This window comes from Typopeltis vanoorti, chromosome 18 (genome assembly GCF_054136105.1).
Source record: "Typopeltis vanoorti isolate ZY-2024b chromosome 18, IOZ_Tvanoo_1.0, whole genome shotgun sequence".
In the NCBI taxonomy this organism is placed as follows: Eukaryota; Metazoa; Arthropoda; class Arachnida; order Uropygi; family Thelyphonidae; genus Typopeltis; species Typopeltis vanoorti.
Window position 1 is genome coordinate 54,233,437 of NC_143566.1, and position 27,804 is coordinate 54,261,240.

Sequence of the window (27,804 nt, forward strand, 5' to 3'; positions counted from 1 at the left end):
CTATGAAAAACCTCTTCAAAGATATAACAATCCCTCACCAACTTATCACATGAATTGTCCTCCTCCTCCAACGACTAGATCCTGTGAACTGCATCTTCTCACCATTCTTCATGCTTAACATTCCAGAGATCAGAAAAAATCTTCCTCAATCACCACCTCTGAGCCCTTTCCAATAGAACTTCATTCTTTTGAAAACTAGGTAACCAAATCTGTGCATAGTAATCCATATGTGGGCTAAACAAGACCTTATACCAATGGAACTTCCTTATTTCTATGAGTCTGTGTCCTCTGTATCACTGCCATAATTCCTTGTTCTGTCATGATAATATTAGCTATGGACTCTCAAAAAATTTAAACCCTTATCCACCATCACTCCCATATCTCTTATTTCTTCAAATGCCTTCAATATATCCCAACCAAGTACATACCCTATATCCCATCTACCTTTTCTGAATTTTAAAACCTTACACATTAAACACTGAATTAGCAAATCTAATCCCATGACCATTCACTCAGCATAGCCTGGGTGGTTGAGCGGTTAGCATATCCATTCTCCAGCCAAAAGGCTGCTGGTTCGTATCCTGCCGGGGGCATGAATGTGTGTGATTGTCTGTGAAAATACTAGTGTTGGTGGCGGTGGGCAGTAGATGCCATTGGTGTAGTTGTAGTTGGCGGATTTGAGTGGTAGAGATGGAGAGTTGTGGAGTAGGTGCCCTCCCTCGATGAGTCTTCAGACTCCCTGGAGGTGTCATGTAATAATAATAATAATAATAATAATATTCAAGTCCTCTTGTAAAGCCACAACATCTTCTCTACTTTTCATAGTTTTTCCCAACTTTGTTATTTGCAAACAACTTTCACCACGAGTTTTCAGAGAATGTACTAGGGAACTGACAGTGCCTTTGACCGGGCTTTTCAATGAAAGTCTGGCTGCAGGAAAGGTGCCCATGGAATGGAAGGAAGGTAAGATAGTGCCATTGCATGAGGGTGGTAGCAGACTGGAAGTGTCTAATTATCGGCCAGTTTGTGTGTCTTCAGTAGTTTTTAAGATCTTGGAGAAAGTAGTGAAGGATGTATACAGCATTGGGCAGATGAGGGTAATGTTATCTGTGAGAGTCAACATGGATTTGTGAAGAGGCACTCTTGTTTTAGAATATGCTAGCCTTTTATGATAAAGTTACAAGAGCATTAGATGAGGGAAAGGCATGTACTGCCATTTTCTTATACTTAGCGAAGGCATTCGACAGAGTGCCACATGATAAGCTGATATTTAAGTTGCAGCACATGGATTTGGATGTCAGGTTGGTCAATTGGATTCAGGATTGGCTGTCCGATAGGTATCAGAGAGTTGTGTATGGTGGGGCAGTTTCAAGGAAGCAGAGAGTTACAAGTGGGGTCCCACAGGGCTCAGTATTGGGACCTACCTATATTGTTTAACCTTTATATCAATGACATTATCAGTGGATTGCAGGGGGATATTCAGTTGTTTGTGGATGATGTGAAGCTGGGAAGGGTTATTAGTAATAGTGCAGATATGGTAGTCCTGCAAGAGGATTTGAATAAGCGAGACAGATAGGCAATCGAATGGGGGTATCAGTTTAATGCAGCAAAATGTAAGGTCTTGAGGTCTGGGACATATCGATGGGACACTGCATACTCTATTGGAGGAGCTATACTGGAGGAAGTAGGGGGAGACAAGAGATCTGGTGCTGATGATTGATAGAAACCTGAAATTTAGGGGACATATTGCAAAAATAGTGAATGTAACACAGAGGATTGCTGCAATAATGAGAAGGACACTGACCTGCAGAGATAAAACCGTTATCATTCCGTTGTATAAGACCCTGATCAGACTACACTTGAACTATTGTTCTCAGATTTGGTCCCCAGGATTTGAAGGGGATAAATTAACTGTGGAAAGGGTACAAAGGCAGATAACAAAGATGGTTTCAGGACTGTACAATGATAGTTATGAGGATCGGCTGAAGGAATGTGGACTGCAGAGTTTGGTGGATAGAAGAAGGAGAGATGATATGATTGAGACTTAAACTGTTGAGAGGTGGTTACAGGGTTGACACTGGGGAGTTCTTTCGCTTGGTTGAACAGCAGGGGGGGAGGGAGTCATGACAAGGGGCCATCCCTGGAAGTTACGAAAGGAAACTGTGAGAAAGAGGGTGAGGAGTGGTTTCTTTGCATGGAGTGTGGTTGAACCATGGAATGCATTGCCTGATGGAGTGGTGAGAGCGAGAATGGTCAATGAGTTCAAGGAGGTATGATAGACTTTGTGTTTCTTAGGAAGGACCTCCCGCGATGAGTCTTTTGACTCCATGGAGGCCTGAATAATAATAATAATAATAATAATAACTGAATATTCCCATTTGAATCAATCATGAGAATATTAGTTATGGGCCCTCAGAAAATTTAAACCCCTATCCACCATCACTCCCATGTCTCTTATTTCTTCAAATGCCTTCAGTATATCCCCACCAAGTGCATACTCTATATCTCATCTACCTTTGTTCTGAATTTTAAAACCTTACACATTGAATATTAAATTGGCAAATCCATTCCTCTGACCATTCACTCAGCATATTCAAGTCCTCTTGTAAAACCACATCATCTTCTTTACTTCTTCCCAACTTTGCATTATTTTCAAACAATTGAATATTCACATTTGAATCTTCCTCAGTATCATTAACATATTAAAAAGTAATGGACCTAAAACAGACTTTTGAATCACACCACTTGTGACTTTTCTCTTCAGGAATATTGCTTCCTATACTCAACTTGTTGATAAATATTAGATAGCCAATCTCCAGTCCAATGCATTATTCTAATGTCCAACTCCATCCGTTCTAGTTTAACTATGAACTTATCATGTGGCAATCTATCAAAAGCCTTTGTCAATTCTAAGAATGCCACTGTATATACATGCATCCATTCTGCCTTATCCAATGCACCTGTCATCTTACTCTATTCATAATGTCACTAAAATATGACATTCCATTCAAAAATCCATGTGGTCCATCCAAGGGATTATCTCAACCTGATTTGGGATCCTCATTCTCACTACCCTCTCCAACACTTGAACCACTAGACCTGACACACACACACATTGGCCTGTAATTTGAAGCTTGAGTTCTGTCACCTTCCTTATGAAGTGTATAATCTTGCCTTCCTTCTACTCCCTTGGAATTAGGTGCAGTGTAAGACACATATTAAACAAACATGTCAAGGCAGATGTCAACTCCCTGGCACATTCTCTCAAAACATGTGATATATCATCAAGTGTCACAACCTTATTATATAAATATAACATCAAGTTTAATCAATTTCCCACATACATGGGTTTTCTTTCCATGGTTTCAGTTACTTGCAGTAAAAATATTAGATGGAAAATTCCAGAAATAAACAATTCATAAGTTTCAAATTGTATGTCGCTCGGAGTAGGCTGATGAAATCTTGTGCTGTCTTTCCCAGGACTTGAATCATCCTTTTTTCCAGTGTATCCATTCTGTACTGTAAATGCTACCCATCCATTAGTCACTTAGTAGCCATCTCAGTTATCAGATTAACTGCCACAGTATGCCAAAGAGAAACAGTAAAGAGCTTCCTTTAAATGAAAATGTGAAAGTTCTCAACCTCATAAGGAAAGAAAAAAAGTGTATGCTAAGGTGGTTAAGATTCCATTCACATAAATTTTATTACAGTATATTGTTATTGTTCTATTTAATTATTCATTATTGTTGTTAATCTCTTACTGTGCCTAATTTATGTAGTAAACTTTATCATAAGTATGTATTTATAGGAAAAAATATCCAGTTCACAGTTTCAGGCATCCACTGGGGGTCTTGGAAGTACCTCTTGTTCACTTAATCTCTAGTCCTTCCCTTCCACTCTCCCACACTTCACCTGATGTGACATTCACAAGGATGAAATACCTTTATGAACTGCTTATTGAATGTCTCAACAATATTCTCTGTGGGGGTCTTGGAAGTACCTCTTGTTCACTTAATCTCTAGTCCTTCCCTTCCACTCTCCCACACTTCACCTGATGTGACATTCACAAGGATGAAATACCTTTATGAACTGCTTATTGAATGTCTCAACAATATTCTCTGTAGCATTTTACCATTCTTCAATTTATGATTATGAATATCAATATTCATAATAAATTTAGTTTAATCCTTTATCCAAGTGTGAGCAAACAAAGTTTGCATCTTGTTGAAAGTTTCTGAAAGTTTATTTTTCACTTGGTTTGACTATAATAAATTTAGTTTAATCCTTCATCCAAGTGTGAGCAAACAAAGTTTGCGCCTTTAAATATCTTCAGGACTAAGGTAAAGTAGTACAACATTGGACAACTCGTAGCAAAGGTGGACCAAGCTAACATCAACCAAGTGAAAAATAAACTTTCAACATCTTTCTCTAAATCCAGAGTAATTTAATAAAAAGGTGGCACCCGTTTTGGCAACTCCTATAGGTAAAGATGACCTCGCCATTGCTTCTGCCTGGTATCTCCACTTCTGGGCCTGGCTCCCACTGAGGAGACCTCAATAAAGGTAGAAACTAGTCTGGGTAGTGGCCCTTCCCTTAATGCATAACATTATACATATCTGCAAGGAGATGTGTTTTGCATTATGGGAGATACTGAGATAGGAGTGATGTTAGCTTGGTCCACCTTTGCTATGAGTTGCCCGGTGTTGTACTACCTTAACCCAGTCCTGAAGATATTTTCAGGCACAAACTTTGTTTGCTCACACTTGGATAAAGAATTAAACTAAATAAATTTATTAAAGTTTGCACCTGAAAGTATCTTCAGGACTGGAGTAAGGTAGTACAACACCAGGCAACTTGTTGCAAAGGTGGACCAAGCTAGCATCACTCCTATCTCAATATCTCCCATAATGCAAAACACATCTCCTTGCGGATATGTATAATGTTATGCATTAAGGGAAGGGCCACTACCCAGACTAGTTTTGACCTTTATTGAGGTCTCTTCAGTGGGAGCCAGGCCCAAGTGGAGATACCTGGCAGAAGCATTAGCAAGGTCATCTCTACCTATAGGAGTTGCCAAAAGGTGTGCCACCTTTCCTTAATGCATAACATTATACATATCCGCAAGGAGATGTGTTTTGCATTATGGGAGATACTGAGATAGGAGTGATGTTAGCTTGGTCCACCTTTGCAACAAGTTACTTGGTGTTGTACTACCTTACCCCAGTCCTGAAGATACTTTCAGGTGCAAACTTTGTTTGCTCACACTTGGATAAAGGATTAAACTAAATTTATTATAGATACAGAATTTACCATTTATTTATCTTTGGATGGGTGGGGGAATATGAGAGCTGCAGAAACGTAAGCAACAAAAGCAGAACTTAAGCCACAAGAAATGAAAGGCTGAGCAACAAGATTTTGAGGAAGTATGAGATAGTGGCAAACAGGACAAAAACACTGAGCACAGTTGATTGTATTCATATCCCAAGTGGATCAACAGAAGGATGTAAATGCCCAATCAAGTGAGATTAGCACAATAATTGCAGGCTGAGTCATTATTACCAAGAACTTCAACTAAGAAGACTGCCTAGAAGAGAAAAGGGTGCAGTTCAGTATGGAAATGAAAATTTGTACAAATACTAAGAGATAATTACTTGAAAGTATACAAGTGATGGAGAGGATCTAGGATTTGAGAGTTCCTGAATTTATATTATTATTATTTTTTTTTTGTAACTTTCATGAAGTCAACCCACTCATTGTGCTAGGCCCACTCAAACAGCAACATGTCTATCATAATGAGCTTTCAAGTTATTTAAGCTATCTGCATTCACAATGCACCTTGCAGTACATTATGAACACTCCGGCAATGCATTCCACTCACTACCAACTCTCCATATAAAAAATCTACTCTTTTCTCCCTTCTTCACCACTTCTTTATACAACTTCCAGGTATGGTCTCTTATTCTTCCCTTAACATCCACTCTTTTTATAATTCCTTCTGTATTAATCTGATAGAATCTATTAAATAATTTGAAGCTCTCAATCATATCTCCTCTATTTCTCCTATCCACTAACCTCTGAAATCCACATTCCATCAAATGCTTTTCATAACCAACACTCCAGAGTCTTGATATCACTTTGGTTATTTGTTTTTGGACCCTCTCTCAGTTTTCACATCACAATGAAAACTAGGTGACCAAATCTGAGCACAATAGTCCATATTGCACTCTGATTGTCTGACCAATGCCTTATATAGAGGCATCACCTCCTGTCCCCAAAATGTCTATGTAATTTTTATCATTTCAGCAAATTGCAATTTCTCGCACTGTTACATGTCCCCGAATCGATATATTTTCCCAATATGCCATTAAAGTTAGCATAACAAATCAAAGTGTCAATGCATTTAAATAAAATCTCCCTCATAAACCGAATAAAAATATAAAAAAATAATGCATTGAAAAAAAAAAAGGGCCCAATTATATGCCAAAAAAATCCACCAGAGCAAAACAAATTGCATGTAAAAACAAATGCTTCCAAGATCTATTTTATAAACATCCTGGGTCTTGATACTAACATCGATGACAACGTACCACCATATACAGGCACCGAACTTGACCAGTTATTGACTGAACCTCAACTGGCATCCTCTATTATAACTACAGTTCACCAAAACTTTGCACATTACAAGATGCTGGCTGCCTTCCATAGGGAGGGTAAACATGTGCTTTTGTCAAGTCTTATATCCCAGCATTGGTTCTGGAATCAATCCATTTTATATGATATGCTCTGGGTGAATATTATCTTGCTTTCCTTTGCTTAATGTTCTCCTAATTCTGATGACTATATTTGATTTGATTATATATATCTATGAAGATCAAATACAGCTAGTTATCCCAAGTGAGATAATATTTCAATGTCTCTATAATTCACCACACTTGCTCCCTTTCTCTAATTTCACAGACTCAGTGAAGAGAAGTGGAATTGTTTACTGTCTGTAACCATCTAACATAAATGGTTTGCCAACTTACAAAAATACTGGATAATCTGAATCATTTTCCCTCCTCACTGGATCTCTTCTCAACCCTTCTTCACTAGCTCTTCCTACAAATATACTACAGAAGTTGGCTCCCCTTTTGAAAACTTTGATCACAGTTTTTGTCTGTGTTTCTTTTTCTACAAATTATTCTTCTCCCAGCCAATCTCAGCCTTATATTGCACTACAATGCTGTCATCTTCCATAACGTTTGGGATTTCTTGCCTCTTTCCTATGATCTAATTATTGTTTCTGCTCTCCAGATCCAAACACTTGTTCTGATCAAACTATTGAAATTATTTTTTCTGGCATGAGGCCCATTATTCTCCATTCAACTAAAACCTCTAAGCCCCAGTTATTAATTGATGTACCATGCCATTCCAACACAAAAATAAAATTTGGCATATATTCGATGGTTCAAGTCAAAAAGCTCCATCTTCCCACTACTTAGCATACCCGCAACCCATGGCATGGCAAAGGTAAAAAGTAAAAAATTAAAACAAATCAATTCCAAAGTAGACTTTGCAATGATAAAAAAAAAACAAACAAAAAAAAAAAACACCTAGTCTCCTTCTCAAATGGCAAACTTTCTGGTCTCTTGTTCACACTTGGGAACACTTTCTGCCATTCTGATGGCATTACTTAAAATAATGTACCTCTTGCCATCAGTCTTTTCTTCCAACTCTATATGACAAAGGTATATATATCTCTTCAACTTACCATATACCATGAATTGTGCTTTAATTATTCACTAAAAGGACATCAGAAAAACATTCCATAAGTCAGGGAAGGAAGCTTTTGTTCAGCCTGTTTCTAAAAATAAAAATGAAAGTCAGCCATTGGACTAGTGTCCTCTTCCTCTCACCCCAATACTCCTAAAAATAATGGAAATGGTCATCAACTGCTACCAGAGGGAGACCCACCAATTAATTAGTTTTCAGTAGTTAAGGATTATTAGAGTACTCTTTCTCCATGTCCAGTTTCACCAATATAAAATAAGTTACAGGTGCAATGGATACAGTATACTCCCGAGTTGGCTGAGGGGTGAGAATCCTTAAAGGAGTTGAATATGATTTTTAATTTTATAGGTGCTTTTAAAAGTAGCATTAAGATTATAATGGTGTAGAATTCTATTTATTTTATCTGATAACCCTTCAGTATATAGGATAGCTATGGTTTTATTGTAATCTATGTTATACTCATTTTTTGTTTTATGAAGAGCTTTATTGATAGTATTCTTGCTATAGCCATTATTTATAAATGTAGTGCTAATATTTTGTAATTGTTGTTTAATTATTATTATAATTATATTAATTATATTATAGGTGCAATGGATACAGTATACTCCCGAGTGGGCCCAGGAGTGAGGATCCTTAAAGGAGTTGAATATGATTTTTAATGTTATAGGTACTTTTAAAAGTAGCATTAAGATTATAATCATGTAGAATTCAATTTATTTTATCTGATAACCCTTCAATATATGGGATAGCTATGGTTTTACTGTAATCTACATTATATTCATTTTTTGTTTTATGAAGAACTTTATTAATAGTATTTTTGCTATAGCTATTATTTATAAATGTATTGCTAATAATTTGTAACTGTTGTTTAATTATTATTATTGTTATTACATGACACCTCCAAGGACTCATTGCAAGGACTCACTGACTCTACTTTGATAAATATATCTCGCCCACTACACTACTACTTAATTTTACTATGGCACTACAACCATCAATGCCATATATTGCCCATCATCACTAACAACAGTAGTTTTTGTCTGTAAATTGTATATGTTCTGAAGGCCAAATTGTCTGTACGTGGAATGAAAAACCCAAGTTTACGGGAGGAAAAAATCCCTGCTACAAGCTTGTTCATTAGAACAAATTGTTATAGCTATGTTTTTGAGGGAGTTAATGATCCCAAGTTTTTGTGAAGGGTAGTGATTAGAGTTAGCATGTATATATTGACCGGTATGTGTAGGCTTGCAGCAAACAATGAAGAATAGACTGCCTGAGGGAAGATGTGTGTTCAGTGTATCCATGAAAGAAACGTGAGTTCTGATTTTCAATTTCAATAGTAAAATGTATAAGTTCATGTTGTTTGGATGGCACACATTCAGCCTCCTCAAGTTCTTCATGTTTTCCAGCAAACCCTTACTTTAGAACTTTAAGAAATTATTTCAGCTCTTATTGGCCACCATCCACACTGTTCTGTTCTGTTCTATATATGTGTACTTATATGAATAATTATGTGAGAACACTTGCTCTCTAGCTTAATATATCTTTTAATCATTTGTAACCAAACAGATAATAATAACAACAGGATGATTCTAAATTTGATGTAGTAAGGTTGCTTTTTTTTTTTTTTTCGCCAGAGGTCAGGACAGTGGCTTTAATGGTTTACCAAATTAATGTAACTTTAGCATATCATGTGGATTGTTATGTAGCTTGTTTCTTTGCATATATGTGTATACTCCAGACCTTAATGTTAAGATTGAAACATCAAGTGATTATTTTGGTTTATATTAAACTGAAATTTTACTATAACACAGTAGTTGTTTCCATAATTTTTAATAACGAATGCTAACCATGAAGGAAAGAAAAGATTATAATGTTCTGAGAGGTGACATTAAATATATGTATCAAGTTTTGAAAAATCAACTCCCTCTCAAACCTTCTATTGTGATCTATTCCAGCTATTTCTCATGGAAGAACAAAGTTTACAAACAGATATAAGGTATATGTAAGGGTTTCCCTTCTCCCTGCTAATTTTTTAATGGAAAATTTTGAAAAACATGTCTTGACTCAGCCTCTCTCAAACCTTCTATATGGCTATGACATGTTCACTATTTGTTCTGGCCAATAAATTCAACTCTTTCCTCTGCTGCTTCAACAGTCTTCACCCTAGAATCCAATTTACAATACAGAAGGAAACTAATAACAGTCTAGCCTTCCTAGATACCTTGGTAACATGCCTACCTAAGAGTAATCTGTCCTTTTCAGTGTACACAGGAAACTCACTCACAAAGGCATATACATATACAAACTTTCCCTACACTTTCCTGTTAACAATATATATCATTAAAATACTAACCTTTTAATGTTAACATTAAATAACTCAATCCTATACAACAGTGTTTCTCAACCTGTGGTCCACGACAATGGGACAGGTGGTCCACAGGCAGGCTTAAATTAACCAAATAAATCTATATATTTTAATTATCCAAACAAATCAAATTAAAATTGAATAAGTAAGTAAAAATTATTAAAATAAAATGGATACTTAAAAAAAAAAATAGTGGCAGAATGAAGAGTAATAAAAGGGCTGAAGTGAACAACAGTATGGTTTTATTGCTTCCACCTACCCTTGCTGTTTTGTCAGATTTGAAGTGAACGTGTTATCCACATGACCACATTTCAACCAATTGCTTGTTGATTATTGATTTTTATTGTTGAAAGTTTTCCTCCTTCAACCAAGGCTCAATATATCTTCGGAAGTGCTAAGTAATACTTGAACAAAGTGTGTTGTGAGTTAATCCCAGCATTTATATATTTTTTAGAAATCGCACAACGAAAGATAAAAGCAAGCTGACAATTGAGTTTGAAATGCTAACTCTCTTCAACCGAATTCCAATAATATGTGAAACTGCCATAACAACATTCACTATATATATATATATATTTCTTAGTTTTAACATGTTTATGAATTTTAACACGTTCGGTTGCTGCTTTGTGGTGAGCGAACTCACACACATCTAATTAATAATAATAGTTTTTAGTTAGATACTGTGTTTGCCAGTGCAACTTATGGTTTTGCTTGAGTCTATACAGCATAGTTTCTGTATGAGGGGACATGCGATGCATTAATTAGTGTCGTTTTTATCCCTGTTATCTCTAATTGCACTATTTGTTGAGAAATATATTACACAGACTGCTGGTACTTATTCACTGACATAATAAAAGTACTTGTTTTTCTTGCCTCTGCAATATAGTGGCTATTTGGGAGGGCATGTTGTTTACCGTGGGAGCAAGTTACTATCATCCCGCTCTGAACGTGTTTCAGTTTTTTTCATTTGCGAGGTATATGCGAAACATTTTAATTTCTTTTTTTGAAAAGTAAAATCAGGGATGCGAGTTATATGCGAGGGCGAGTTATTCAAGTAAGTACAGTATTTAAATTATGGATAAGTACATTGGTACCTTCTTTAAATGAAAAAATAGCTCAGATGACAGTGATAATACAAAATGAGTTTGTAATGACAGTTTGTGTGTAGTTTCTGAACAGAAAGAGGTCTGTAATAAAGAGGTCAGTTGCAATGCAATAATATTAATACGCTGAATGAAAGGAAAGATTTGCTGACTTGCTGGACACTTGACCAGTGGATCGCATTCAAAGGTAAATACAATTAGTTATTTTGTATTTGTGACTTTTCTGCCTTTACGGTAATTATACCTACATTATTGTGTTATTATTCAACAATTGTTTACAGTTTTGAATGTGTGTATATAAAGTCAATATCAAGAGTACCCTGATTACAAAGGCGTGATGAAAGGGACGGGGAGGTTTGGAGCTTCCCCGGATAGTAATCAAAAGGTAAATACAATTGGCTATTTTGTATAGGGCCCCGAAACTTATTAGTTTAGAATTTAACCAGCGGGAAAGGGTTTGTGTCCACCTAAAAACTCTGAAACAGAATTTGGAAACATTTTCCGAATAACTTTTTATAAGAAATTTCTGTGATTTCACAATCCATTTCAGGCTTGCAGTCATGATCACGACCTTTCGTTATCGAAAAAAGAGAGCAGCTAATTGAGCTTTCAAGTGACAGTGGGCTTAAAATGCAATTCCGTGATCGTGATTTGGCTCGATTCTAGATCTCGGCTTCAGTGAGAAGTGAATTTCCCGAATTATTTGAAGAAGTCAAAAATCTTCATGCAGTTTTCTACAACCTATCTTTGCGAGAAACAATTTTCATCACTCCTTCAAATCAAAACAAAATATAGAAATCGTTTTTGTGTGTGCGTGCCGATCTTCGACTGAAGTTGGCCAGATAGCCAGCAACTCTGCAAGGCCGAGAAGCTCATACATCTCATTAAAAGTAAATAGTAACATAATTATATCATATTATTTATTTGTTTAATAAAAATTAAAACTTTGTTTAATGATGATACACTTTTAATCATTTACTTACAAGTTAATTATGTTGCTATATATATTCAAAACATGCTTTTAGATTTATTATGTTATAAATGGCACAGTTTTTCCCAAATGTTGATAATTCCCACATGATTTTAAAAAAATTACATAACTTAGTGGTCCATAGAATTGTTTTAGGCATTTTACTGGTCCTTAGGCTTAGAAAGGGTGAGAAACACCGCTATACACCATACCTTCCTATCAAATGGGAACAGTTTCCACAGAATTAAAAAAAAAAAAAAAAAATTCACTCCTCCTCCTAGTCCACAATCTTCTCTTCTGGAGAATTTTAATAATGCTGTCACTATTCCCTGTGTCTAAGGCACATCAGAAAAAACAGCCCAAAATATTATAGAAACACCAAGTTTTGCACAGCTTTCAAGCCCCACTCAAAACTAGCTACCTTTGTCTGTTCTCCACTATGCACCAACTCTCTCCTCTCACACTTGCTGGTATGTATACAAAGTTCCCTGGTCCTGCAATTTGGCCTGCTATCGACAAACAGGAAGATACGTCACCATCCACATAGAAAAAAATCATAAAATATACATCTTCAATCATGACAGTCAGTTGATCATTACAGACTATGCTTTGAATATGGCTCATATAATCAACTGGAAAAAGGTACCATGCTCAATCACAGCAGACTGAGAAGAGAAAATAGGTTTTTAAAATCTGCAGCTGCACACAAAAATGAGCACCTAACCTACATAAATATGACTGCATAAAACTTTGCAAAATATAGGGGACACTAATACTTTGAGATGGTCATCAACATGTGCCCACAGAGGCATCCTATGTAGTTTGGAATCTGGTCTTTTATTCACATGTTTCACTTAGTTTTGTGTTGCTTTTGTGTAATACAAGTCTCATATTCTATCCCCTGAAGTTGTCTCTTGGACTGACATCAACTACTGGAAGAATTAAATAGTATTTTTAATCCTTTCTCAGTGCTGTTTGCCTCCGTTAAGCCTCAGACATGTGTGCATGAATCTGCCATTTAATCAACACATTACATTATGAATATGTAAGTTTCTGCAGTTCAGCAATTCTGCAGACAGCTTCCAGGACTGCAACCACATGTTATTTTTAGACAAAATAAAACTAAACAAATATAACCCTACAAGTTTCGTAACTCATCAGACTTATATCATCATAGGTATTAGCAAAAGCTGTACAAAAAAAAGAGACTATAAACAATTAATTACAATATTAAATATTATTAGAACTTTACAACTAGTACATATAAATAAGCCACCAGAATAAAAATGTTAAATTTATTACTGTATACCTGTTGGAACAGTACTTGTTTGTCTGCTATCACATTCTGTAGCATCACATGTTGTATCCTAGATCCGTGGCAGTTACATTTTCAATGAAAGTGGACCAAACTTAGTGTAGAATTAAGCCTGGATTTTTGTTAGACTGTGTGGGAATCCACATTTGCAAGGCTCCTTTGCAAACAATTGTGATCAATATAAGGCATTTTCATTTGTTTCCAAACTACTTGATGGCCTGTGAAAGATGATTTATGCTTTTTTTTTTTACTTCTCTTAGATGTTCAGACACATGGATCTCCCCCGACCTAGCATAGCAAATGTCACAAGAGAATGAATCTTATAGATGTCTGATTTTTTCATGGGATGATGTGGAGGTTTAGATGGATGTAAGAATCTGGAGATTTTATGAAACGGGGAAAAAGCCACTTTAATGTTGTACTCATGGAGAAAGTTTGCCAATTTGTCTGTAACATTCTTGATGTAAGGTGGCATGTATTACCTTACGCCCTCATTCTTAAAATCTTGTTTAAGAGATGTACTAAGAAATTTGTTAATCATCTTAGGTTCATGACCATTGAGGGGTAATGAACCCAAGTAGCACATTTGTGCATTTTTTGTGAACTGGAAGATCACAAAAAATTACCATTCCTTGCTATGTTTGTAGAAATAAATGAAGAAGAAAAAAAGGTTGCCCTTTTCTCACCATCATCCATTACAAAAGATAAACATGATTCAAATATTACAAGATGTATCCAATACATCAATTAACAGGAATGAACAACTGCACTACATGAAGCATAACTTCATCCTCAATGATAATGAACCCATGACAATCAACAGAATTCTTAATACACCTCTAACAACGGCTTTACTAAAATGAGATTTTAAGAATGCAATCATGCTACCTTATAAAGAATGTTACAGACAAAATAGCAAAAAAAATCATTCCATGAGTAAAACATTAAAGTGGCTCTTTTACCATTGCATAAAATCATCAGCCAAAATCTCAACATCAACCAACAAAAAAATCAGACATGTATGAAATTTGTTATCTTGTAGTATTTGCTATGTTAGGTTGGGGGAGATCCACATGTCTGTACATAGAAGTAAAAAGAAAAAAAAGCATAATTCATGCTTGGAATCCCATACAAGTACCACAGGCCATCAAGTTTGTTTGGCAACACCACACAGTGTAACAAAAATCAAGCTTTAATCCTACATCAAGTTTGGTCTGCATTCATTAAATATATAACTGCTGTGGATCTAAGATACAATACATGCAATGCTACAGAATGTGAAAGCAGCAACTAGAATTGTTCCAACAGGTATACAGTAATAAATTTAATGTTTTTATTCTCGTTACTTATTTATATGTACCAACTGTGAAGTTCTGATAACATCTAATATGTGTAATTAATTGTTTATCGTCTCTATTTTTTTGTTCAACTTTTGCTAGTACCTATGACAATGTAGGTCTGACAACTCATAACTATTGAAAGACACTCCATCATGTCCATCATGTATATTAATATATATTAAAAATTACATCAAAGAATTTCCTTTCTGATTTTTACTTACAGAATCTAGGTTTAGCTATAATTGTCTTAGATGGGTCACTTGGCTCCCCAGGACCAGCTTTATTAACAGCTTTTATTCTAAATTCATACTCTTCTCTTTCTTCCAAATCTGGAACAGTAGCTGATGACTGATTTCCTGGTACCTCTTTAGCTTTATGCCACTTATGAGTGCCTTTTTTTCTTTTTTCAATAATATAGCCAGTAATGGGAGAACCTCCATCCTTTTCTGGGGGAGTCCACTTTAAATCAGCATGATCACTATCCCAGTTGGTAATATCAGGTCTTCCTGGTTTGCCAGGTTCATCTGAAATGAAATTTAGAATGAAAGTGAGTCTTTTGAAATGTATATTAACTCTGTGGTTATCAGCATGGGTTTGTTAAAAGGAGATCATTTTACTAACTTACTAATGTACTATAACTACATGGCAAATATCTTGGACAGAAGCAATGCATATACAGTGGTGTAATTGGATTTTGCAAAAGCTTTTAATAGACTTCCACATGACAAGCTGTTAAATAAATTGAAACAGATATGATTGCATAACAGACTTCTGAGTTGGATCAGTGACTGGCTGTCAGATAGATAGATATCAGAAATTTGTATATGGGAGTGCAGTATCCCAAAAATGGAAGGTTACTAGTGCTGTACTGCAGGGGTCAGTCTTGGGACCATTGTTGTTCAATTTGTATCTTAATGATACTGGGATGGGTTTAATTGGTGATATGCAGCTTTTTACAGATGATACAAAGTTGGGGAGAGCAATGCAAGTATGAGGATATGAGATAGGAGTATGAGGATAGATTGAAAGAATGTAAGTTGTAAAGCCTCGTCAATAGGAGGAAGAGGGAGGGGTATGATCAAGACATATAAGTCAGTTAGGAGTTGTTATCAGGTTACCATGGAAGAGATTTTTCACAGAATGAAAGAGGGGGGGGGGTTGGAACAAGAGGCCATTGCTGGAAACAGTATAAGGAGGGTATGAGCAAAAGAGTGAGGAGAGGGTTATTTGCGCAGAGGGTAGTTGGTGAAAGGAACCACTGGTTAGTACACAAGATTGAACCAGGTAGTAACGAACCTGGAGGCTTTGGAGTCAGCTAGCAACAAATCCTGCAACCACATATTTTGCCAGATTATGACTGGAGGGAGACCGAATATTATGACTGCAGATGGAACTTTTGAGTCCACATATAGACAGGAGACTGACTACCTCTGTGTTGGTGGTATTTACAGGTTTTTTGTCACCTCTTACTGCATGCCCCACTTCCTTTTTATCTGATCCACACAGTTAGCCTAGTGGCTATGCATTTCGCAACAATATGCCCGGGGAAGGATTGTCCTAGGTTAGATTACAGTTGACAACGTGAGGAACTTAAGGATCTTCCTCAGCCATAGCCAAGTTAGCTGGTCTTGGGCATGGACAGCAGGGTTTTTCCCACCAGTTTATCTGGGGTTTTTCATCCTGCAAGCAGTCAAACCGACCCCATGAATACACAGGATACAGTCATAGGATATTGTACAGCAAGGAAGGCAACGGGGAATCACCTTGCTCATAGTCATTTCCCTAGATGATGGCATATATAGAGCTTCCCCTAAATAGCCAAAAGGCTATAACCACAACAACAACAAAGACAGGAGAGTGACCTCCTCTGTGTTGGTGGTATGTTTACAAGTCTCTTGTCATCTCTCACTGCATGCCCCACTTCCTTTTTATCTGTTCCTCACCACACTTTCAGTTGTGTAACACAACTAAAAGAAATAAGTTTCTACTACTGATCTCAAAAATTATCCCACAGAAAATAGTTCAAAAAACATAAAAAACATTGAGAATCCAACCAGAAAAAATCAGAAAAGACAACAGAAATCCAACATACAATCCACCAACATTATTATCAAAAAATAAAAAAAGTTTCCACATCCACTTCACCAACATCTGTGACCTAAACAGCAATATAAATAATATCACCATCACCTACAGTAATCTAACCAAGAACTATTGTTCCTTTCAGAACCCCAAATGACAACCTCAACAGCCACTGTACACTTCAATGCCCAAACTGCACATTACACAGCTCTATCTGCCATAAGGGTGGCACTTGTGAATTCACCAGAACTGTCATACCATGCCAGAGACTGCCCATCTTTGAATATCCGCTGTTTGATCTGCTTTAGCTCAAATTTTCTTTAACAAATCAACCTGCCCATTTCATATGCTCCCTATACTGCTTTCCAAACTCTGTCAACCACTCTAACCTCTTCAACTTCTCTCTAAAGCTTGACTTTCCACAGTCAAAATACCACAATAGTGAGGTTATCCTTCTATGTTCACCACTCACAATGGCTTCCCCTTCTCCAGTTTTACTGACCAAGCAGGCAGGAATGCTGAGGTGTTTACCATCAGCAATAACTTATCTCAGATAATCAATCTTCCTACCAGAATACCAGACAATGCTCTCCAATTTTCCAACACACTTGACCTCTTCCTAACAACCTTCTCCTTCAGGTATACTGTGGTTGTCAGTTCTTCTCTTGAAAACTTGTACCACAACCTCATAAAAGTCTCTTTTGCCACAGAACAACCGTCACCTACCAGTTCACAGTCTCGTGTCCTTTGCCAGTACAAGGGTGCGATCTGGGAGTACTTCCATGACTACTGCTTCAGTTCTTCTGATCCAAACACTTGCTCAGACTAAATAACAGAAATCATCCTTGCAGGAATGAAGGCTGTCATCCTCCATTCCACTCCAAATTCTCAGCCACCATCCAAGGCTTAATTCTCAAAAATGTGTGCCAATGCTGTAAAAGAAAAAAATCTCTGCTTATCACAATTGGCTCAACACCAAAACTGCAGCTCACAACAATCGCAAAAGAATCACCAAGTCCAAGCCAAGTAAGACTTGAAAAGGGCGAAATGACACAAACTTGTCTCCTGCAAAAATAGCAGTAGCTCCTTCTGGTTCCATGCCAGGACCACTGGATGCAACTTCTGCCCACCCAGTTTTCCACCACTCTCACATCAAGATGGTGCTTTAGTCACCTCACCCAAGACAAGACTAACTTACTAGCATCATAATGCTCTTCAAATTCCTGCAGTGATGACAAAGTTCCCTCCACACTACCAAGAATCGCTTCTTTCATGTCACCCATAGTCTTCCGACAAAACAAATCTGAAGAATCCTCAATAATCTGAACACAAACAAGGCATTTGATCCTGATGGTATCCCGCCTACTGTGTTAAAAAATTGTGCCCCCAAACCTATCCTGTATCACCTCCTCAATCTATCCTATTCAAATGGCACCTGCATTACAACAACTGCATTACAATGGTCTGCATACAGACCATTCCAAAGAAAGATGATAAAAGTCAACCAACGAATTACCATCCAATTGCTCTCATTTCTGTTCTGTCTAAAATTATGGAGAAAGTCATAACAACCAAATCTTGAACCAACTAATCAGTGACCAGCAGTATGGATTCCACCATTCGCGACTACAACTGATCTTCTTGCTTTCACCACCCACCTCTACACTAAAGCCATGGAGAAATTTAGAGAAACACCTGTGGCTGCTGTCAACATTTCAAAGGCATATGATCAGGTTTGGCACAGGAGCCTACTTAACAAACTGCCATCCTATGATCTTCCTTCCTCACTCTGCAACTGGATGACCAACTTTCTCACTGGTTATTCACTATGTGTCACTTGGAGGGCTTACTCTTCTTAGATATACCCACCAATGCAAGAGTATGCAAAGGTTCTGATCTTTCAGCCACTCTCTTTCTCAAGTATCTAAATGACCTACTCTCTCAGACTTCCAATCCTATCCATAGGTTTGCCAATGACAGTACACTCCATTCCTCCTTTTTATTCGACAAATCTTGTAGTGCTCAGCTATTAGACTCCTCGAAGATTTACCATGGACCTAAACTCAGATCTCCTAGCTATATCCCAGTCTGGCAATACATCCTTGTAAGCTTTAATGCCACCAAAACTCAGTGCTGTCTGATCTCTCAGAAGAAAGAACATGCATCCCTTACCTTCAGTAATACTGAGATATCCAAACATGATCAGATTTCTCTACTTAGACTGACCTGCACCGGTGATCTTTCCTGGCACAACCACATTTCAACTATAGCTTCTGCAGCTGCCAAAAAACGTGGTGTACTTTTTTTGCACAAGACACTACTTCAAACCTTTACAGTTGCTAACACTATACAAAGCCCAAATCAGCCCAGCCATGGAATATTGCTTCCATGTTTGAGGTGGAATATTGCTTCCATGTTTGAGGTGGAATATTGCTTCCATGTTTGGAATACCAAAATCCTCTCTAAGATTGCATGATGCTATCCTGAAGAAGGCAGTCCAGCTAATTAATGATTCCGCTCTCGTATACCTAGTTTAATCTCTCTCTCTCTCACTCACAGATATTCAGTTTCTGCTGTATACCTTTACTACAGATACTCCCATGGACAGTGCTCTGCTGAATTAGTCACTATTATTCCTCCACTCCCTCCAAAATAAGTAAATTAAGAGCTGTTGCTAATGAACACCCTTTAACAATCAATCTTGAAACTTACAGAACTAACTTCATTGTCTCCTCTCATTCCATTTACTTCTGTCCCTTCAAACAGTCTCACCCATTCTGCCTTCCCCAAAGATTACAACCCTCAATTGTTGAAGCAAAGTGTGAAAAGATTCTTCCTTCTCTCTTCTTTTCCTCTTGTCCACACATAGCACTAATGTGCTATAGGCTCATGCATAAGCTTACTCATCTTTTCTCATTTCAACAATGTGGTTACCTAAAATCTCTAACCATTAACCTCTCTACCGGCTGAGGTGGATGAAATAGTGAGACCAACTTGCACTTCTTATCCATGTTATTCAATAGGTGTTACAGAATCATATCCAGATTTATCCGGACATATATATATGTCCTGGCTGGTTGGGGGGATTAAAGCCTAGAGTCTTTGCTCTAACGATTTATTGGCAGCAGAGCTCAGTCATATATATATATATATATATTAATGATTCCAATAAACTACAAGAGAATTACAAACCCATACAAACAACTTGTTAAAGACTGCGAGTGAACTTCCTCATAATGTTCGCCTCTACGCTCTCTACATCCTCTTATCACGCATCTATGGAGTTCCCAAAATACATAAAGAAAACATCCCTCTTCGCCCAATTGTAGAAGGAATCGACTCACCTATGTATAAACTTTCAAAATATCTAGCAAAGTACTTCAAGTGTTTCTCCAATAAATCTTCATCTTTCATCAAAAACACCACAGATTTTGTTTTGCATATAAAAGATATTCCCATCAATGAAAATGACATTCTAGCAAGTTTTGACATTATATCTTTATTTACTAACGTTCCTACGGACGAGGTACTTACATTACTAAAGGACAAATTATCCAAAAAAATGTTTACTTTATTAAAACATTGCATTCATTCTGGTTACTTCAGATATCAGGACTCTGTTTACCAACAAAAACAAGGCCTGGCAATGGGCAATCCTTTGTCTCCAATCCTAGCTAACATCTTCCTTGAAGATTTTGAAACAAAAGCCATATCTTCCTTCTCATTTAAACCAAAAGTTTGGAAACAATATGTTGATGATATATTCATTATTTGGAATCATGGGCACACATCTCTCACAGATTTTCTTCATCATCTGAACATCCAACATCCTAATATAAAATTTACTGATCTAGAAAATAATAACTCCTTAGCTTTCCTGGATGTCATGCTCACACGATGCTCTGAAAGATTAAAAATCTCTATGTACAGAAAACCTACTCATACTAATAGATATCTGCATAATCTTTCTCATCATTTTCCACCACAAAAACTTGGAACTATATCTACCTTAGGACACAGAGCACGCTCTCTCTTGAATGAACCAGATGAACTACAAAAAGAAATAAATCACCTCACTCTTAACTTTAACAAAATGGATACTCTGAAAAAATGATTAAGAAATTTCTTCTGGATACTCCTCCTAGGCAGTGCACAACAGAAACTATTAATTTTAAAGATAGCATCTCCATTCCATACATTAGCACAGTCTCTAAAAAATTAGCTAAAGTCCTTAAAAAATATAATATCAAGACGTTCTTCACCACACTTCCTAAAATCCGTTCTCTAATCAGCCATCCAAAACCTACTCATCACAACCTAAAATATCCAGGTGTATATAAATTATGGTGCGATTGCAATATCCCTTATTTTGGACAAACTAACAAATCTATGGAACAACGTATAGAAGAGCATAAGCGAGACATCTCTTACAAAAGATCTCATGCAACTGAATTATCCAGTCCTGTTCTTTTTTCAAATAATCCTAATGATAATCAACAAAGCCACTTCGTTTGCTGGGATAGATCAGAAAATATCTTTCGCTGTGATGATGAGTTTGAGAGGAAAATTGTAGAATCAAGGGAAATCCTGCTGAACCCTGTCCACTTAAACAACAATTTGAGTTGTAACATCCCAGATAGCCATGCTGCAGTTATTCAATATTGGCATTCACGTGAGCCTGTACGCACACTTGCAATAAACAATGGCACGCCTGTTAGAACAACTTGAAAAAATACGTTTTTTATGTATCAATTATGTGTGGCAATTTTTACCTGTAATTTCCAGTTTGTTTTGATACTTCAATGTTTATTACTATTCTTGTCCTTTAAGAATACCTGAGGAAGGCTGTTATAAGCCGAAACTAGTCGTATTATGCTTATTAAAATCTTTATAAGTTATCTTGGTTTTTAGTCATTAAATCTATGTTTTTAAAATGTATCACAACAACCGAGTAAAAGCCAATTATCACACACACACACACACACACACACACACATATATATATATATATATATATATATATATATATATATATATAGACACAGAGATATATCCCAGTCATACAAAGACAGTCAGTCACTGTCTTTTTTTTTCTTCCCCCTCTCTGGGTCTCTTTCCTGCCATCTTGGCAGGAGAAAGACCCAGAAGAAGAGGACCGAGGTCTAGGTGGATTGATTTGATCAGAAGTGCCTTAGAAGCATGGAATGTTAGATATGACAATATTGGAGTGTTCACAAGTAACTACAAAACAGTAGTGCAAGCTAAGTTTAACCTGTGGCAAATCTCAGTGTTTAATACACCACTGTTACTAAATTTAATGATTTTAATTATAGCATATAATATTAAGAGGTTTATGCATCTTCTTCTTTTCACTGCAGGCAATAGCACTCTTACTTTAAATTTTATTTGCCATTATTCACAACAATAAAATAAAATAACAGTTACAGACGGTTCATAATTCACAGTGAAACGCCAATATACAGAGATGTAGTGAGCAATAACATGATAAATAAACTGAGAATACTATGCATCAGTTGATTCAAAGCAGTTGAATTCTATCCTCTCCTCATTTATGAAGTGGTACAATCTTGCCTCCCTTCCACTACCTTGGAACTTGACCAAATATAAGACTCATATTATACAAATATGACAAGGCAGATGTCAACTCCGTGCACGTTTCTTCAAAATATGAAGGAATATATCATCAAATTACATGGCTTCTTTAACATTAAGTTTGCTTAATTTCCCATATACCTCATTACCTCTCTCACATTATGTCTCTCCTTCTCGTCATTCACTGCTCCCAAACTCTTCTTTGTGTTATATTTTTGTGTATGAAAGACCTTAATGAACTGCTCATTTATCCTCTGCAGCATCTACATATTGAAAGAACCCCTAGGTTTTTTTTTTTTTCCTATTAGCTAATTACTGCTCATACTGAACTTTTGCTCCCCTTACCAACTGAGACATGCTCCTCACCTGTTCTTTGTATTCCTCATTAATTTGATTACCATCTCTTCTCTTATGTTGCCTCCATAACGCTTTTTTTCTCTTATTGCATGATTAATCTTTTCATTCATCCATTTCACACCTACCTTATTCAACCTTCTGACCTTTATAATATATTTTGAGATTGCTTCTACTAGATAGTTCTTAAATAGCACCCAAGCAACATTGATCTCCTTTCTATGTATTCCTATTCCTCATACCATGCTTCAGCTGCATGCTGTCTCCTGAGTTTCTCATAATCACCAGCCTTGTGGTTTTAATCATGACTATGGTCAATTAAAGTATGGTCAGACCATACTTTAGATAGAGCACATAATATCATCATGATGGAAAACCATATGTGAATGTTATGGATATGAATGCTATGGACATATTTTACAAGAAATTACCAAACTGAAAATTGACATTAATCCAAATGGACAAATAAAAAAGTGAAATAGATTATATTTTATGATCTCATGCAGCAATATTTAAAAATGCTTTGTCAGCTTCCAAATAAACATTGGAAGTGATCACAGAATAGTTGGAGGGAAAATAACAATACAGGAAAAAAATTCCAATATGAAACAGAATAAATTATTATTATGATGATGATTAAGGCCTGCATAGAGTCAAAAGACTCATTGTGGAAGGTCCTTCCTAGAAAACACGAAGTCTATTATACCACTCATTGAACTCATTGACCATTCGTGCTCTCGCCAATCTATCAGGCAATGCATTCCACGTTCAACTAGAACGGTGGAATGCATTGCCTTCCATGGTTCCATTCCACAGTTAATTTATCCCTTTCAAATCCTGGGGACCAAATTTGAGAACAATAGTCCAAGTGTGGTCTGATCAGGGTCTTATACAATGGAATAATAACTCCTATCTCTGCAGATCAGCATCATTCTCAGTATTGCAGCAATCCTCTGGGTTATCTTCACTACCTTTGCAATATGTTACATGAATTTCAGTTTTCTATCAATCATCAGTCCCAGATCTCTTATCTCCCCTACTTCCTCCAATACAGCTCCTCCAATCGAGTATGCAGCCTCCCATCAATGTATCCCAAACTTCAAGACTTTACATTTTGCTGCATTAAACTGACATCCCAATTTATTTGCCCATCTTCTCAGTTTATTCAGATCCACTTGCAGGGCTGCCACATCAGCACTATTATTAATAACGCTTCCTAGCTTCCCATCATCTGCAAAAAACTGAATATCCTCCTGCAAACCACTGACAATGTCACTGATATGAAGGTTATACAATACAGGTCCCAGTACTAAGCCATGTGGGACACCAATTGCAACCTTCTGCCTCCTTGATATTGTCTCAGCATACACAACTTTCTGATACCTATCAGATAGCTTATCCTGAATCCAGTTGACTAACCCGACATCCAAACACATGTGCTGCAACTTAAGTATGAGCTTATCATGTGACACCCTGTCAAATGCTTTTGCAAAATCCAAAAAAATGGCAGCATATGCCTTTCCCTCATCAACTGCCCTTGTCACATTATTATAAAAAGCAATCATATTAGTAAAGCAAGAGTGCCCCCTTAACATATCCATGTTGACTCTCACAAATAACATTACCCTCATCTGTCTAATGCTGTATATGGTCCCTTACTAATTTCTCCAAGATCTTAACAACTACTGATGAAACACAAACTGGTCTATAATTTGTCACTTCCAGTCTGCTACCACCCTTATGCAATGACACTATCTTAGCCTCCTTCCACTCCATGGGTACCTTTTCTATGGTCAGACTTTCATTGAATTTCCATGTTAAGGGATCTGTCAGTTCATTGGCACATTCTCTCAAAATCCGTGGTAAAATTCCATCCAGTCTCACAGCTTTATTGACATCCAGAGTACTCAGTATTTGCAACACACTCTCCTCTTGCATTTCTAAACCTGCCCTATTCTTCTAGTATTAAAACTTACTTCTCCAGGATGAAATACCCTAATAAAATGTTCATTGAAAACTCCACTATGTTCTCTTCATCATTCACTCTATTCCTATTTTTTTCCCACAATGTCATTCTTCCACAATCATTTCTCATCCTACTGGCGACATACCTAAAAAATTCCCTAGGATTTTCTTTAGATCTTAGTGCTAATCTCTTCTCATATTCCAGTTTTGCCTCCCTTACCATACTAGTCATTCTCCTGGCCTGAGTCTTATATTCCTCATGCATCTACATTCCACCCCCTCTCCTTATATCTTTTCCATAACCTCTTTTTCATCTACAGTTCCTGTCTGATATTGTTTGTCATCCACTTTACACCAAATTGTGTCCTCTTCTTCACTCGTGAAATACAGCTTACTATTGCTGCTAACAAATATTCCTCTTCAACTTCCAAAGCACTAATAATATCCTAGCCTTCCAATTTCACTCTCCATGGAACTTCCCCAAGTTGATATCTAAGACTATTATAACTCGTCTTATAATTCCACATACGTTTCCTTTTCTTTGATACTCCTGCATGTCTATTCATCTTCCAAGTCAAAACCATGCTTTACTCTCTCCAACTGGGGGGAGAGATGTCATCTCAGTTATTATCAGCTCTTCTGATGCTATGACCAAATCCAAAACTCTTGAACCTCTTGTTATCTCTATTACATGTTGCCTAAGACATTTCTCCCTCAAGAATTCTAGAAATTCCATTCCCTTATTACTATGTGCAATTTCCTCTTCCCAACTTATACTGTTGTAGTTAAAATCTCCCATAACAATCATTCTTCTAGCACTTGCCAAGCCTAAACAGTTGAGCTTGGCAAGTGCTCCCACTCCTCACCCTCTGTGCTCTGGCTTGTAGCAACACCCTACTAAATATCTGCCCACCCTCTCTCACACCATATGCTTTCAAAACCATTAGTGTCACTGCCTTCCAAAGCCCCCCATTCTTAGAGGACATAAGTCATCACTTATCATAAGCACTACTCCACCACCGCATTTTCCCTTCTTATCCTTTCGAAAAATCCTGTATCCTTCTACTCCTATTCTGTTATTATATCATCTTCCGTCAACCACGTCTCAGAAATCCCAATAATCTTCTGATAGGCTGATGCTATCAGCACCACCAATTCTTCTCCTTTATTCCAGATACTCCTGGCATTAGTGTAAAGCATAAAAAGGTCACTGTTTCTATATCTATCTTTATCCCTTCCCAACTCCACTGGACTCAGCGTTACCTGATGTACTCTCCCTTCTCAAAGCACCTATTCCCACAATACGCACCCCTGCTACCATCCACCCTGGTACTTCTAGTTTCTCTGTATCAATGCACCAACTCGTTCAGAGAATAGCAATCTCACTGGATGCCTAAATTCTTCCTCATTCAAATACAAATGATCTCTTTCATACAGTTACTTTCTGTCCTGAAATGCCCTCCAAGCATCCATGTAATCCAAGCCTCTCTTCTGACACATTCTGGCTATCATGCTATTCATTATTAATATTCTTCTCATTATCATACCTGGGCAACACACACACACACACACACACACACACACACACACACACACACACAATCTTCCCTCTCTGAGTTTTCTTCTGTACAACCTCAAGCATGAATCTCAGATCTCTCGTCACCCGATTTACACTGTCTCTCCAGGCAAACATTCCCGTGGCATCTTACCTTGCATGCCAAGTAGCATCAAGTTTGCATCCATCACACAAAAAACGACTTCCCCAGGTGATGCTCGAACTCAAACCTCAGGATAACTCACAAATACTGTCTTATAAGTACTGTACGTTAACCAATTGCACCACTGGGGGGAATGCAATAAAATAAAAGTAATAAAAAATAAAAATAATAATAAATAAATAAAATAAATGATAAAATAAAAGTATGTAAAGATAATCATACATTAGTATCTGTAGTGTACCAAGTCTCATGTTTATACAATCTGTCATGATACAGGCAAACAGGAATTTCAGTCAATAAATGTAATTCTGAACATCAAGACCACATCTTGCTCATCAAACTGCACAAATCAGGTCTGGCAGAGCAAATGGCCCACTGGATCCTATGCCTTGCATTGAAAATGCAAGGCATAGGATCCAGTGGGAGAACACAAAGCTTTTACACAGATCTATGTACAGATATGGAAGTCTATTCCGAGAAAGTACTGAAGCTCTACTTCATAGACCACCATAATCATAACAACTGGCTTACCATCCCAAAAGTTTGGGAAATTGTTATAGTCAGTTGTGTTAAATATATTGTTCTATAATAATTAATTTAATTATTTATCATTTCAGCCCAACAGTTTTGAGCTGAAATTATACAACTTAAGAAACATGCAACTACTTGTACAGATATCATGTATCATGATACTTAAGATGAAATATTTGTAAAGTAAATATAATTTTCTACTGAGGAGAACATGTGAATGTTTAATTATAAATAGCTGGGAAACGAGGCAGAGGACATCCTAAAAGGAGGTGGAGTGATGAACTGCTAAATTTTGTTGGGAAAAATTGGTCAACCATTGCCAAGAACAGAGAAAGATGGAAAGATTTGGAGGAGGCCTTCATCCAGCAGTGGACAGAAAATGGCTGAAAAGAAGAAGAAGACTCAGTAGGTGTTGTTAATTACTAGAAACCTGCCACAGATAAACTTGAAAATGAGCTGGTTGCACAGGAGACTTGTACAACATGCAAATTTAATTTCATGTCACTTTTCAATATTTTTTGTTTTTGTACAAATGAAACAAGACATTGTTAAAAATATGCATAATTAAAGAATTAGCAACTTTAAATAGGATATAAGAAGTGTTTCCATTATTCTGTATTAAAAAACATTGTCCCCACCCTCAAGCACCCCTCCATACTTATGGAGAGGAACTCT

At 36.8% G+C, this 27,804-nt stretch overlaps 1 protein-coding gene across 1 annotated transcript in view; it reads right to left on the minus strand.

The window, feature by feature from the left end:
• The window catches only part of LOC150096673 (twitchin-like), a 2,440,784-nt gene that overhangs the window by 1,434,082 nt on the left and 978,898 nt on the right, over positions 1–27,804 (minus strand). Inside the window, exon 49 of the mRNA XM_090408679.1 lies at positions 15,088–15,390. Coding sequence (XP_090264805.1) covers positions 15,088–15,390 — 303 coding nt within the window. The remainder of the gene's footprint in view (positions 1–15,087; positions 15,391–27,804) is intronic.